We start from the raw sequence: 15,753 nt of genomic DNA, 5'->3' as shown, positions 1-15,753 counted from the left end.
TAAAGACTTAGAGTACACATTTTTTATACTGATTAAATACTGACATGGTAATATTTTGGACCTGTTGGGTTGAGTGAAGTATATTATTACAATTAATGTTACCAGTTCCTGTTTGCTGTTTTTCATGAGGCTACTAAAATGTTTAAAATTGTCTTTATGGCTTGCTTTATATTTCTCTTGGAAGTGCTGCTCTAGAGTGTCAGTTTTAGAGTTAACTTATAAATGTTTAGTTTTTCTCTTCTTTTGTTTGCAGACCTGAGAAGATGGCTAAGCTCCCAGTGATTTTAGGCAATCTAGACATTACAATTGATAATGTTTCCTCAGACTTCCCTAGTAAGTGTCAGTTCTACATAATAGACAGAATTTTTGTTAGTTTGGGTTTTACTTCAGTTTGAGTTATTTTGAATATCTTTGCAGATTATGTTAATTCATCATACATTCCCACAAAACAATTTGAAACCTGCAGTAAAACTCCCATCACGTTTGAAGTGGAGGAATTTGTGCCCTGCATACCAAAACACACTCAGCCTTACACCATCTACACCAATCACCTTTACGTTTATCCTAAGTACTTGAAATACGACAGTCAGAAGTCTTTTGCCAAGGTGAGTGTGAAGGTGGAGGTTTCATTCTTGATGTCAAACCCTCCCTTTAGATTCAGCTTCCCATGTTCTTTTATAAATATTTACATAGTCTGACTTTCTGTTGTTTTTTCTTATTCTGTTTTGTTTATTGCTGCAGGCTAGAAATATTGCGATTTGCATTGAATTCAAAGATTCAGATGAGGAAGACTCTCAGCCCCTTAAGGTTTGTTTTTTTTTAATGTATGTTCACTTACATATTCTGATTTTTTCCATTTTCAAAATGTACTTTCATGATACCATACACCTAAAACAATTTAGCACATTTTAATTGACACAAATCAAAAATATATAACGTTACAATGTATAAACATATGCTGAATCTTATCGAATATGGAATATTTAGGTTCTTGCTCCTAATTGACTGTTTTTTATTCTCTTTAAGGATGAAAGTTTCTTATACACACTCAATTCAGCAAACACTTACTGTCCACCTACTATGAGCCAAGTGCTCATACTGTGGGTGCTAAGAATTATGATATGAATAATGTTGATAATAGAAATAATAATAACTGATCAACAATTGATAATCTTTATTAAATGTTTACTACAGTATAGTAATAATAATAGCAGTAGATTATAGGTAACTTTTATTGAAAGCTGTTTGTACTGCAGGCACTGCTCTAGTGTGTGTTTAACTCTTTTGGTTCTCATAACAGTCTTTTGAGTTAAGTATTATTATTATCCATATATTTTTTTTTTTGAGATGGAGTCTCGCTCTGTCGCCCAGGCTGGAGTGCAGTGGCACGATCTCGGCTCACTGCAAGCTCTGCCTTCCGGGTTCATGCCATTCTCCTGTCTCAGCCTCCCGAGTAGCTGGGACTGCAGGCGCCCGCCACCACACCTGGCTAATTTTTTGTATTTTTAGTAGAGACGGGGTTTCACCGTGTTAGCCAGGATGGTCTCAATCTCCTGACCTTGTGATCCGCCTGCCTTGGCCTCCCAAAGTGCTGGGATTACAGGCGTGAGCCACCATGCCCGGCCTATTATCCATATTTTTTAGGTGAGGGGAGTAGTGCAGAATTTATTGCCTAAGGTAAAACATTAGTGGAACCAAGATTCAAACCCAGGCAGTCTGGCTGCCTCCATAACCCAAATTGTTTTACTGTGACTGCGTTAAAGTGAATTCCTAAGAGGAGAAGGAGACAAAGATGCAAAAAATATATATATATATAAAATACAGTATCTGTCCTCAAGAAATTCAGTCAAGTGGGAAAAACAGTCGTGGAGAAAAAGATCTTGGTGGACAGATGGTACAAAATGGAGTTTTGGACAAAACTGAAAATTAATACAGAAAAATGCTGAGGGGACACATGGAAGGAGTTGACAATTTCTTGAAGAATGCTTGAGCGTTTTCTTGATGCATGCAGAAGTGAAGGTTATTTGGACAGAAGAACTGCATAAGAAAAGGCATGGAAATGTGAAAGGGAATAGTGAGCAAGGCATCATCCAGGGCTGTGAACTGGAAGGGCAGGAAGGGGAGCAGGCAGATGGGCTTCGAGGCAAGCTGGAAGGTGGGCAGGACCCAGCAGTCCGGGGCTCACAGGCCTGCGGTCCATCAGAGGTGGCGATGCTAAGTCTATGCCGTAGGAATGCCTCCTCCTTTACGATATATCCAAGTTTAATTTCTTGCTTAATCGAACCCCGATGTTTCCCTTTGGTAACTCTTATTTTAGTGCATTTATGGCAGACCTGGTGGGCCAGTGTTCACAAGAAGCGCCTTTGCTGCAGTTTTACACCATCACCAAAACCCAGAATTTTATGATGAGGTAAGTGATGTTTTCAAGGGAAAACCCAGTTTGACCAGTTTTAAGGGAAACTTTAATGTATTTGCCTGGTAAAGCAAAATTCAAGAAAAGCCGCATATTACACTGAAATTACAGAGCTAGAACTGCATGTTGAAGTATTTCTTTTATATATTTTCTTCTGATTGTAAATGTAACATTTTCATTTTTAAAAGAAGTAGAAACTTGGATAATGCAGATAATACAGAAAAGAAAAAGTCATAATCCCACTATCACTACCACAATTAATATTCTGGTATATTTCCTATCAAATTCATACTTTAGTTATATTTGTTGGACCTGAGAATCTTTCTTTCTTATCATTGGGTTTGCTTACATAAAATTATAATGTTATTCATTGAAACCGCTGTATGCATGCTACTTGAGAATGTTCTATCCTGGTTTCTCATAATGCCTTGGCTGTGGTAACTTAGCGTAGTAGTTACTGTCATGTGTTTTCCAATTCTTCCTAGAAATACCATCAACTCTCTTCCTGTTTCTGAGTGGTGAATTCAGGATTCATTTCTTGCTTGGCACAGTTTATAGTCTCAGTATCTTTGAGTGCAAATGTTAATATCCGCTGGGAGAACAAGTGCACGTTTATGCGTTGGGTAACACATAGTGTCTCTGCTTCCACTGAGAATTTCTGTGTTTTTAGAATATTCGGTTGTTATTTTGTCTTCCTTGCAGATTAAAATAGAGTTGCCCACTCAGCTGCATGAAAAGCACCACCTGTTGCTCACATTCTTCCATGTCAGCTGTGACAACTCAAGTAAAGGAAGCACGAAGAAGAGGGATGTCGTTGAAACCCAAGGTTGGGGGGGCTCACCATTCCTTTGATTCTAAATAATTGAAACATTAGGTTCTTAAATTGTATTAAGATTCTGAATTTCCATTTTTTTGCGAAGGGATCTTTAGATGAATTTTATAGGTAACAGATATGTAGCATGTCTGGGTTGCATATATAATTTTTTTTTTTTTTTTTTTTTTAGTTTTTGAGCTCGAGCTGTCCTCCCACCTCAACCTCCTGAATAGCTGGGACTACAGGCACGCACCACACCCCCTGGCTAATTTTTGTATTTTTTTGTAGAGACGGGATTTCGCCATGTTGCCCAGGCTGGTCTTGAACTCGTGAGCTCAAGCAATCTGCCCACCTCTGCCTCCCAAAATGCTGGGATTACAGGTGTGAGCCACCATGCCCAGCCTGCATATGTAAATTTTTATAAAAGAATATTGTAGAACTCTAACCCCAAAGAGGCCTAAGTACATTGTAGACAATGTTCTGCAGAGATTACATTTAGGGCATTTTAAATTTCTTACTCTAATTGATAGGAAAAGCTCTTAAAAATCAGACATTGGCTTGCTTTCATAAGTTTTCATACACTCACAGTGTTCTGTTGTTGTCGTTGTTCTTTGTTTTCAACAGTTGGCTACTCCTGGCTTCCCCTCCTGAAAGACGGAAGGGTGGTGACGAGCGAGCAGCACATCCCGGTCTCGGTGAACCTTCCTTCAGGCTACCTTGGCTACCAGGAGCTTGGGATGGGCAGGGTATGTCACATTTTAAGATTGGTTCATCCAGATTTCTTCAGAAAACATTAAAGAACAACTAAACCAACAATAATACACAGAAAGCAAACAGTATTTTTGCTCTTCCACTGTTTTGATGTTAGTTATTCATTTTCAAGTAAACTTTGGCCAATTGAAGACAATGCTGTTAGCAGTTACCTCAATGTCAGAATTACAGTTTGGGCATTTTGTAAGCCCTGAACTAGTGGTGTCTCAGCGGAAAAATAGAGACTTGGAAATTTGGGATAAGGTCTGTCTCTGCCGACTGGCCATGCTCAAATAAAGATGAGTTCTTAGGGTCATGCAAACTATTAGGAATTTTCCTCCAGCTTAAAGTAAGTCAAGTACGCCCAATCTCTCACCCACATGGTTGCACATTCTGAAACCTTTCTGATTCTTGAAAGCCTAATTTTCCCCAGATTTCTTCAGTTGCTTTGTTGGTTTTGCATTCTTTTTAGCCATCTTAAATTTTATAGACTGCGGCTTTATAACATGCTTAAATAAAGCCTGTTCTTTTTATGTTTGTCTGCATTTGAATGATGCCAAATTTAAGTTCATATTATAGACAAATAGTTAAATTTTCCCAAAGAAGAATAAATTGTATAATTGAGCATGACAGAAAAATGGAGGTTTCAGAAGTTGAAATTAGTGTGAGCAGACGATTGACCCTTTGCCTGTGCCAGGCCTGCATATTATGCTGTTTGCTTTATCTGGCACCTTGTACTGTCTTCTTCAGAATCCTGAGCTCAAGTTGGGTTCAGATGCTGGTGTAACAGGATTCTTTCCCTCTCAAATGAACAATAACTCACACAGCTGCAAAGAAACAGAAAAGATAACTTAGAAAATCCAGTAATAAAAGATTTGTACTTTGGGGGAAGAAAGGGGGCAGAAATGTGTATCAGCTGCATTCCTGCTGTGGGCCCGGCACAGTTGCCAAGTCACTAAAGTTCTCTGGGCTCTCTTTCAGTCCCTCATCATTACCCTCGTTGATAATCATGTTAGAGCCAAAATAACTAATCTGTAGGGATATTGTTTCTTCCATATTTTTTTTAGCATTATGGTCCGGAAATTAAATGGGTAGATGGAGGCAAGCCACTGCTGAAAATTTCCACTCATCTGGTTTCTACAGTGTATACTCAGGTACGTGCTCCTTCAACAAAATTAGCAGTAGCTGCTGTGTGACTAAGTTTGCACCATTTTGCAAGAAGAAAAAAATCCTAATGTGTTATATTACTGTATTTTTACTCTATAGATCTTTTTCTAAAGAAAGAAAGTACAACTGAAGTGCTCATATGTATTCATATAAATGACTAGTACAAGCATCATTTTGCAACAGATTTCCTCTTTCGTTAGAGGATCTTCTTGATGTTATTATTTGTACATGATCAATTTTTAGTCTTAATAAGATGAGGCTGGGCACGGTGGCTCACACCTGTAATCCTAGCATTTTGGGAGGCCAAGGTGGGCAGATCACTTGAGCCCAGGGGTTTGAGACCAGCCTGGCCAACATGGCAAAACCTTGTCTCTACAAAAATACAAAAATTAGCCAGGCATGGTGATGTGTGCCTGTAGTCCCAGCTACCTAGGAGGCTGGGGTGGGGGGATTGCAAGAGACTGGGAGGTCAAGGCTGCAGTGAGCCATGGTCATGTCACTGCACCCCAGCCAGGGCGACAGAGCAAGACTCTGTCTCAAAAAACAAAAACAAAAACAACAACAACAAACAGCAAAAAAGCATGCTGCAAGAAACAAATGCTTCTATTTCCACAGCGTGTATTCTAATAGACTTTCTTCTTCTTTTCCTTTTTCCCTACCGCAGGATCAGCATTTACATAATTTTTTCCAGTACTGTCAGAAAACCGAATCTGGAGCCCAAGCCTTAGGAAACGAACTTGTAAAGTACCTTAAGGTATCACATGGCTTTCTTAGTATCCCCTTTTAAATGAGTTTGGAGTAGGTTGGGTTTTCTCTTTGATGGTGAGTGTTGTTCTCACCCCTTGGAAGCTCTTACCTGGATGTCTCACATCAGTAGCTTCTATGAGGTTTAGATAGTGGTAAGAAGTGGACCTAGGAACGGCACTACTCCTGCCTGTGTCCTAGTCCCATGTATCCTTTGCTCAAGGCAGGATCTCTAAAACATACTTTTTCTCACGCATGGAAAACCCCTCACTTGAGACGGACCTCCCTGGGTACTGAGCACATTGATGGGCACAGAAGCAGCAACTTCAGTCCTCACTCTTAGGGAACTTCTAGTTCATTGTAGGAGATACTATAAACTTGGTGACTGCATGCTAGGCAGACAAATCAAATAAAGAAATAATGCACAGAACCAGTCCCAGCTTTGTGCAAGGGGTTCCTGGCGTGTCTAAGCAGCAAGAGCCAGGCAGGGTTTGTCTAGGAGAGCTTCATCCAGAATGTGGCTGTGGGGAGCATTTTGGAAAGGGGAAATAGCTAAAAGGGCATGGGGACAAAACAAGAAATGTGAGAAATGGGATAGAAATTTGTTTGGTTTAACAAGGAAAACAGAATACATATTCACATAAACAATGAAGTTTTTATATGTGATTGCTTGTGGCCCCTCCCTCCATCTCAAAGACAGCCGCACAGCATCTCTCTGACCCTGCTTCCTCTGTCCCAGCTCTCTCTGACTCCTCTTCCCTTCTGTCTCCCTCTTCTGGTTTATGGCCCTTTGTGATTCCATGGGCACACCTGGATAATCCCTATCATAAGGCCTGACTAGCATCCTTACCTCCCCTGGGCCATGTGATGTATTCACAGGTGCTGAGGACTAAGACACAGACGCCTCTGGGGACATTCTGCTCACCACAGCCTTCCCTTTGTTTTAGAGGGAGTTCTTCCATCCTTATTTGGAACAGAGTGGAAATTACTTTAGGCTGGTTTCCTTTTAGAAGGATAACATGAACTGTGCCATTCTGTGTCCGTAGAGTCTGCATGCGATGGAAGGCCACGTGATGATCGCCTTCTTGCCCACTATCCTAAACCAGCTGTTCCGAGTCCTCACCAGAGCCACACAGGAAGAAGTCGCGGTTAACGTGACTCGGTAAGGGAGGTGGATGGATGCTCTTCCTCACTTCTAGTCTGTCCACATCTGGAGCACAGTCATGCATAGCTGGGATGCTACTGTGTGCTGAACATTATATTTAAGAAATGTCTTTGATCCCATATGTAAGGACCCCATCTAATTCCTTGTCTCCTTGTTTCCTAAGTGCTGATAGCATCATCGTTGTTCTACTACTGCTGTGATAATAATGAAATGTTTCCATTTTTACATATTCATTACTTTATTCACTCCTGTGGTGTGTAGGGTCATTATTCATGTGGTTGCCCAGTGCCATGAGGAAGGATTGGAGAGCCACTTGAGGTCATATGTTAAGGTATGTAAAACACACTGTTCTGGTCACTTACATCTGTGGCTCTCCAATTTTCCTTCTAAGGACTTCTTTTTTCACAAGCCTGGTTATTTGGGGATGTGCTTGTAACGTATGCTTTCTCTTCTATTCCTCATAGCCAATGCTTGTACCTGAATAGGGGAAGTACGAAGAGGGGCAGCCATTCACTAATTTACTTAATTCCATTCCTTCAATTACATTTTTTTAAATGGGTTTTCCAAATAATATGACTCAATGTGAAAGTTTAAAGAAGAATTTTAAGTTGTTCTTGGCTAGGACTCTGCTAACGTTAGTTGTCTTCTTTTTTTTTCTTTCCATCTAAAATTTCCAGCAAAACTGCTTCTCGCAGTTAGGAAGGTTAGCTCTGGCTACAGTCAAATTAGATGACTCTGTGGGACAGCAAGAGATGTTGTTAGGATAAACATCAACAAGTTATTTATTTATATACAACATCCAGTAAGTAGAGTGACAGTTACTATTCTAAACAGATGCACATATTCTGTTTAGTATTAAATACCTTTGTAAATTACAACTATGTGATAATTTAAAAAGTAAAGTTCTCGTCCTTTAGGGTATCAGTCATACATTGTTGTGCCACACATTCCTTAAAGCCCCTGGCACAGGTGGAGTTACAGGCTGGCTGGTCACTGATTTGACCGGGTCGGATGACTCACATATTTTCTTGAAGACATCCTGGACTCCTTTTTATCACATGACACTCATCCTTCCCATCTTTGTATCCACATCTTCCTCTCCCACAAATGAGATTGTAGCTCAGTCCTTGATCTCCATTCTTGGGAGTCTCTCAAGCTTTCAGCCCACTTTGGAGAGCCAGTGCATTAAAGTCTCTTTCCCTTTTCTTCAAAGTACGCGTATAAGGCTGAGCCGTATGTTGCCTCTGAATACAAGACAGTGCATGAAGAACTGACCAAATCCATGACCACGATTCTCAAGCCTTCCGCCGATTTCCTCACCAGCAACAAACTACTGAAGGTATGTCAGGAGAGTCAGTGTGGCTCTGATTGAAACTGATTAACAGGAATTCACTCCACAGCCTGAGCAATACAGCCTTTCTGAGTGCTCTTAGAGACAATCACCACCCCCTAAAAAGGGGTAGTGTTCTCTGATACCAACTTTTCTAATTGTGTCTTGAGAGAAGAGCTGCAAAGCATCACTGTGTTCAGTGTTGGCTCTTGAGGATTAACAGTCATTATGTTCAAATCAGTGATGAAGGTCAATGACTTAGAGATTCTAAAGACAAGTGTCACCAAGCAGAGGTCAGTGAAGGGGAAAGACTACACCCGTAACCCCGCAGAGCCTTGTGCTGGTTGTACCACGCTGAGCAGAGGTGTCCAGTTTCCTGGCAAGATGCAGCTCTTTGTTGCTGAACTTGTGCAAGCAGAAGACATCTGCCGTTCACCTGTTGGCTCTGATCATAATGTATCAAGAGGTGCAGCCATGTTTTAGGGTCACGCCTGCTTTATGTCAATAATATTGTCAGCCTGAGAGAGTTCATGTCTTACCTACCAGTTTGTTGTGTTCTTACTGGGTCCTGTTCTTTTTTCTTTTAGTACTCATGGTTTTTCTTTGATGTACTGATCAAATCCATGGCTCAGCATTTGATAGAGAACTCCAAAGTTAAGGTATGTTACTTCAAGTGGAAGCTTGTGTTCTTAGGGGAAAAGAAATCTCTTTCATTGCTTTGTAGCGAATGTTTCTTCATGCTTTCTCTGTGCCAGTTACAGGACTGTTCTAAGTGCTTTACAAGTAATAAATCACTTTAGCTTCATAACAATGCTTTGAGGGAAGTAATGTTCTTACCTATTTTATAGATGGGGAAACTGAGGCCAGCATGCTTGAGTTATTTGCTCAAGGTCATGCTACCAGTGAGTGAAGCAGCCAAGTTTTGAGTCCAGTCTCGCCCCAAGGGCTGTATTCCTGAATCACTTGGTTATTAACCCAAAGAAAAATATGTCTTTTCCTTTGACTAGCTTAGAAATCTTCACGTTTGTTTAAATGGAAATTGTGGTTTCAGCATAAATTTTAAGTGTCATTACCCATCATTTATTAAGTGTCTTGACCATCATAGACATTTATTCTTAGATGGGAGTATCTCACCAATCTCATGTTCTCCAAAACCGATCAACAGACTCTGAGATTATCCATCTCGTTGGGACAGATGCGCAGTCTCAAATTTCTTCTCTGCCCCAGCGTCCCCTTGTGGTGAAGCCTGGATGTGTGTTCCTTTCTGACTGTGGGTCCCCCCTGCTTCCCCTGGTTCCAACTGGGCTCAGCCCTGAGATGATTGGTCTTGTCTCTGGACTGGTGCCCACTGAGGTGTGTTTGGCCACCTCAGGCTCTCTGAGGCTCAAGGTAGATAAGTTTCTATAAAGTTCCAATGTAGTAAACAGAAGTGGCAGTGTCACTTTCTCATTTTGAAGTTTCCAGGGCTCCTCTGAGACCTGCAGAGTCCTGGAGTTGTCCTTGTGACAGTGAAGTAGTGTAGTTGTTTGGAGGCAGGGTCTGGTTGAAGTATTATAGAAGGAGCTTGTGCAGGGAGCGGGTGGTGCTGGGCACTGTCTCACAATGAACACTTGTGCTGCAATCCTCGTAGACAGGAGAGGGGATAGGGAGGCAGGGGCAGAATCTAGGCCTCCTGCACAAGGGATCTGGGCTCTCCAAGGAAGCCTTGGAAAGCCTGCTAGATTTTGCTGGCAGAATGTTGATGGTTCAGACCTAAAGCCCTCCTTTTCCTCCCGTAAAGCAGACACTGGGCTTGGCCAGGTGGTTTCTCCTTTTCTTTTTTTTCTCTCTCTCTTTTGAATCCAGTTTAAAGCTTCTGATTTTAGTGCATAGGGAGATGCCAGATGGAAGTGGGCCCTGCCTTCTACGGAGAAATGCTCCATCTAAATCATGCCAGAGCAGCCTGCCAAGGAAAAATCTAGCAGATTGTCTGCTTGGCAGTATGCAGCTAAGTGTGCGTGCACATGCACACACAGACACACACGTCATGTAGATATATTACTTTTCTGTTAAAAAATGTTGTCTCACTGATATGTGGGAGCTAAAAAAGTGGATTGGATGAGGATAGATTGGTGGTTACCAGAGACTGGGAAAGAAGGGGAGGAGGTGATGGGGGAGAAAAAGAATATGAATGTGTTTATTACCACTGAACTGTACACTTAAAACTGGTAAAGATGGTAAATTATACATTTTTTCATGTTATATACCAAATAGGATTATAGCCTGTGTTCATTTGCTAGGGTTGCCATAATAAAGTACCACAGACTGGGTGGCTTAAACAATAGGAATTTATTTTATAACAATTGAGATGCTGAAAATCCTGGGTCAAGCTGTGCACATGGCTGGTTTCTTCTGAGGCCTCTCTCCTTGGCTTGTAGATGCCGCCTTCTGTGCGTGTCTGTGTCCTAACCTCTTCTTATGAGGACACCAGTCATACTGGATTAAGAACCACCTTAATGACCTCACATTACCTTCATCACCTCTTTTAAAACCTTGGCCCAAAGTGCAGCCATATTCAGAAGTGTTAGGGGTTAGGACTTCAACATATGAATTTGAGGGGGGCACAGGTCAGCCCATGACGAGGCGCCAGTGGATTTTTTATTATTTTTGGCTCTAAATAAATGTCATCCCTTAAAAGCAATGGTAACAAAATATAACCAATTCATTCTGCATCTATTCATTGAGCCCCTACTATGTTTGAGGCGCCAAGGATTACAAAGTTCAATGCATCATAGTTTGTGCTCTCAAAGAGTTCAGGTGGGAAGGTGTACATTTCATTCAGCGGCTGCCCTACCTCATGACGAGTGATCTGAAGAGGTAGGTACAAAGTGCTCAGTAGTGTGGGGAATCTGGGAAGACCACCTGGAAGAGGCGTCAGTTGCAGTGGATTCTGATGCGTAAACAGGAGATGGCTAGGTGAAGAAGGAGAATGAGGACCAGGTGGAGAGAGAGTTGTGCTGGCGAAAGCTTAGGACCCAGCACCACAGTTCAGGGAACTACATGAACATAAGGCTTTTCTGCCTTATGACTGCCAGGAAGACCACGCGAGAGATCGTCAAGGAGGTAACGAACACTTCCAGGAATACACACAAGAAGGATATTCAAAATCAAGCACCAGTGACACCTTTCTGAGAATTGCATCAGAAAATAAGTAAAGGAATTTACTTGCATGTGTTTGTTCTCAAGATGCCAAATTAAACCATAGCACTTTAAGGGTGGTAATGACCTGAAAGGTATCTTCTGTTCCAGCTCCTCCCCTACCTCACAGAGGTAGAGACAGAAGCATAGACTGTGAAGTGACCTGCCCAGGGTCACACAACTGAGCAGAGCCAAGAACTTGTGGCAGAGTCCCAGGGGGCCTCTCCTAGAGGTGCTGCCATTTCCAGCCTTATAACATGATTTGTCAACACCTCTGCTCTGGGAAATGGTTTGTTTCTGGAACTTAATGCAAACCACTCAAATGCTACCATGCACAACCTTTTCTGTAAGTTAATTATATTTTGGGCCTAAAACAATATTCAGAGAGTTTTTAGAAGTAGTTTTTTTTTTTTTTTTTTAAATGCTTAAGAGGAAACACTGATATCCCACAAAAGAAAGCTTAACCATAGCATAATTTACTATAAAAAGAGATTCACAAACACCTGCTTACCACCTTTGAGGGTTCAACATTTTCACTTTTAGAGCACTCCTCTCTGGCTTCTGCTTCCCTGGCCCCGCAGACACCCTGCTGTTCTTTGCCCTAATCACACATGATTGAGCTGAGAGCTCCTCTAACATTTTCTTAAAGCCTTCATTCAGTGTGTCTCGTATCTTAAGAGTAATGAGTTTTCTGTTTGAATTAGTTGTTTTTGTGTTTGTCTTATTTACATCTGAAGAATTTTATGTCCTAATTCCTTGTTTTAGTCTTCTGAATTTATGAATATTCACCATTCCTATACCATTTGTGATTTCCAAAACTTTGATCTCATCCCCTTAGGGTTTTTAATATTTTTAGACCAAAATTATTAATTTATTCTGACCTTAATATTTTTTGCTCTTGTTGCCCAGGCTGGAGTGCTGTGGCGCAATCTGGGCCCACTGCAACCTCCACCTCCTGGGTTCAAGCGATTCTCCTGCTTTAGCCTCCCAAGTAGCTGAGATTACAGTCATGAGCCACCACGCCCAGCTAATTTTATATTTTTAATAGAGACAGGGTTTCACCATGTTGGCCAGGCTGGTCTCAAACTTCCGACCTCAGATGATCCACCCACCTTGGCCTCCTAAAGTGCTGGGATTACAGGCGTGAGCCACCGCGCCCAGCCAAGGGAACCTTTCTTGAAGTGCCATGACGAAGCACACACCAGTGTTGTAGGAGCACCTGGGCCCTGGATTCATAAGAGCCAGATAATGCTTTCAGTGCCGATTAAAGTGTTCTACCCAAGGATAGCTACACATGCATGTTGTGTATTAAGCTGAGGCTTTCAGTGTACAGTTTGTGTCATTCTTGGTGGTAGTCGAGTGAGTCCATTCAGTGCATATTTACATGGAGGGACATGGCACAGCATTATGCTTACTTCCAGTGCTGCACTCCTGCTGAAGGTGGAAGTGGCCGCCTTCTTGTCCCCAGCCAACCAAACTGTACATTGTTACATTTACTGAGGAAGGGTGTGAATCAGAGCTCCTTCGAACTAGCATCTAAAATAAGTAATTTCCTTACTACAGCAGATGGACCTGCAAAGTATGGATGGATTGTGTATGACTGTGCCAGACTCTAGTTTCATAGGTGACATGTACTTGGAGGGTACAAGTGATATTTGAGAAAAATGTAAAGCAGACATCATCAAGGTCTGTGGAGGAGTCCTCTCCTCACTCTCTGCCCCTATGGTCAACAGTTTATTGGTGTTTCTTTTCCACCATGTATATTTAGCAGCTGTAATTTCAGCAGACTCCTTTTGCATTTCCTTTCTTCCCACACGGAGTGAAGCACATTGCTGGCATTCCACAGGTATACTGGAAGAAAGGAGGTTGGAAAACCTAGCACAGGGTAGGATGAATATATGCCCTTAAACATTGCTTGTTTAACCTCCACCCATTTTCTAGCTTAATTGAAAAAGAAAAGAACTGTTTTTGAAAGTGAAAGAAGGAGGGTGTGGCTCATAGTCTGAATGGACTGTTTGGACTTCCCCTTAACCAAATTTGTAAACACTACGTATGTGATAGGTAGAATGCTAGTTTTGAACAGTTGTTTGTAAAGTGCAAAGCATTGAGGAAAAATGCAAATGGAGTTGAGAGTGAACCCTTAACCTCGAAGCTCACCTAGTCATTGGAGAAAGAAAACATTCAGCTTGGAACATTTAGAGCAGAGTGCAGGAAGGTGTATATGTGAGCTTCAAGAATCATAGATTTCTGTGGGGATACAGGTGGAACTTCTTGCAGGATACCACAATCTAGGAATAGGAGAATGAGTACCAGGCAGAGGAAATAGCTCAGGCCCAGGTAAGGCCGCTGGGGCAGAGTTCAGGCTGGATAGATTGAGATTAGAGGGGAAAGAGTGAAAAACAAGATTAGCTCAGAAACAAAGATGAGATTGTGGGGAGCTGTGAAGCCAAGCAGCAGACGAATTGGTAGAGACCTGGAGAAGTAGAGTAGGTTCTTTAGTAGGAGTGGCGAGATGACAGAGAGTATAAAGATTAGCAGAGTGGCTTGGAAACTTTTATATCAATAAGTCTGCTTATCCCCCGAAGTATAAATAGCCTATGGAACAGATTCACCAGACATTTTAAATTTTGATTTATTTATTTGTTTAGCCCTCTAACTGCAATAATATGAAATGACATTTTATGGTGATGTTGATGAATATCTGACATTGGGAGGATAAGGTGGGATTGAGGATGAGGATGGAGAGCATTATGAATGAGTAAGGGAGATTATTCAGAAAGAACCATTCATTCAACCCTGCAGTTCCACGTCTAGATATCTGCTGAAGAGAAATGAAAGATGTATCCATGTAAAGACCTAAATGCAAATGTGCATAGTAGCTTTATTCATAATAATCAAAAGCTAGAAACAACCCAAATGACCATCAGCTGGTAAATGGATAGACAAATTGTGGTAACTCCACATAATAGGATGCTACTTAGTAATAAAATGGAACAAAGTAGTGGGTCATGCAACAGCATGGTTGGATCTCAAAAGCATTCTATGAACTGAAAGAAGTTAGACACAAAAGACTACATACCATTTGGGTCCATATCCTGTATATGACATTATAGAAAAAGAAAAACTCAGAGCACAGAGCAGCCCCGTGGTTGCCCAGTACTGGAGGTGGGGATGGGGACAACAGATGTACTTTCTCTTCTTGACTGTGGTGATGGTTACAGTTATATTCACTTGTCAAGACTCACCAAACTGTAGACTTTTAAAGTCTGAATTTTATGGTATGTAAATTATGCCTAAATAAACCTGACTGAAACAAAACAGAGCACAGTAAGGTCAGACTTGAGTGGGGGAAGAAAGGCCACCTAGATATTCAGTGTGAGATCATAGAAGAAGGAGCTTTTGAGAGAGGCAGTAGAGTAGAGGGCTTGGTTTACCAGGGAAGGTGCAAGGTTAGGCTTGGGATGTCATATGCTTAGGGCTGTGGGTTCAGTGGCTATGACAGAGACCTGAAGTAACAGTGAGTTAAACAGGAAAGTAAAAGTTTATTTCTTTTTACTTGAAAACCCAAGCTCATAAGAGGCTTCTGTTCCACAGTTATGAGAGGACTCCATCTTGTTTGCCCCCTGGAGTGCTGCTCCTCCTTTTGATCTAACTGGGTTCACCACACATCCATACTGGAGCCAGTAGGGAGGGGAAGATGCACCTTTCCCTTTAAGGATATCACCCAGAAGTTGCACTGCCACATCACTACCACTGCTATCGCATTGGCCAGAGTTAGCCATGACTGTACCTAGCTGCAAGGGATACTGGTAAATGTAGAATTTACTTTGGGTATCCATGAACCTAGTTAAAAGTTGAGGTTCTATTACCATGAGAGGGAAGAGAGAACAGATACTGGGAAGTCACCAGCCATTGTTTCACAAAGGGCTGAGGCACAGCCAAACACATTTCCAGTTGGCAGGTGAAAGTTCGGCCTTGGACAGGGAAGAGAACAGACAGAACTAAAGAAATAGATTTGTGAGTACCAATCTGCTGAAACCATAAGCCTGAGCTTTTCTCTGGGGAAAAGGACTGTGTTGATCTGAGTCACCAGATAGGAGTAGTCATGCTTGAGACTTATTGGGGCAATGACTACAAGGGACAATGGGAAGGCGCTCAGGAGACAGTGGGAGAGCCACCAGAGGGCAGCACAT

The 15,753-nt window shown here is 41.7% G+C and overlaps 1 protein-coding gene across 33 annotated transcripts in view; it reads left to right on the top strand.

Annotated features, from left to right (window-relative positions):
• Positions 1-15,753, top strand: part of DOCK9 (dedicator of cytokinesis 9) — a 298,314-nt gene that overhangs the window by 198,309 nt on the left and 84,252 nt on the right. For 19 of the 33 annotated variants that reach the window (XM_054528568.2, XM_009248745.4, XM_054528579.2 and 16 more), the window contains 12 exon segments: positions 254-333; positions 418-605; positions 742-807; positions 2,318-2,410; positions 3,116-3,239; positions 3,852-3,973; positions 5,045-5,131; positions 5,809-5,898; positions 6,935-7,050; positions 7,315-7,384; positions 8,267-8,392; positions 8,971-9,042. In XM_054528568.2, coding sequence (XP_054384543.1) covers positions 254-333; positions 418-605; positions 742-807; positions 2,318-2,410; positions 3,116-3,239; positions 3,852-3,973; positions 5,045-5,131; positions 5,809-5,898; positions 6,935-7,050; positions 7,315-7,384; positions 8,267-8,392; positions 8,971-9,042 — 1,234 coding nt within the window. 33 annotated transcript variants of the gene reach the window in all.

This window comes from Pongo abelii, chromosome 14 (assembly GCF_028885655.2).
Source record: "Pongo abelii isolate AG06213 chromosome 14, NHGRI_mPonAbe1-v2.0_pri, whole genome shotgun sequence".
NCBI classification, from domain to species: domain Eukaryota; kingdom Metazoa; phylum Chordata; class Mammalia; order Primates; family Hominidae; genus Pongo; species Pongo abelii.
The sequence above is the reverse complement of the archived record's forward strand: the minus strand, read 5'-3'. Positions and strand labels throughout refer to the sequence as shown.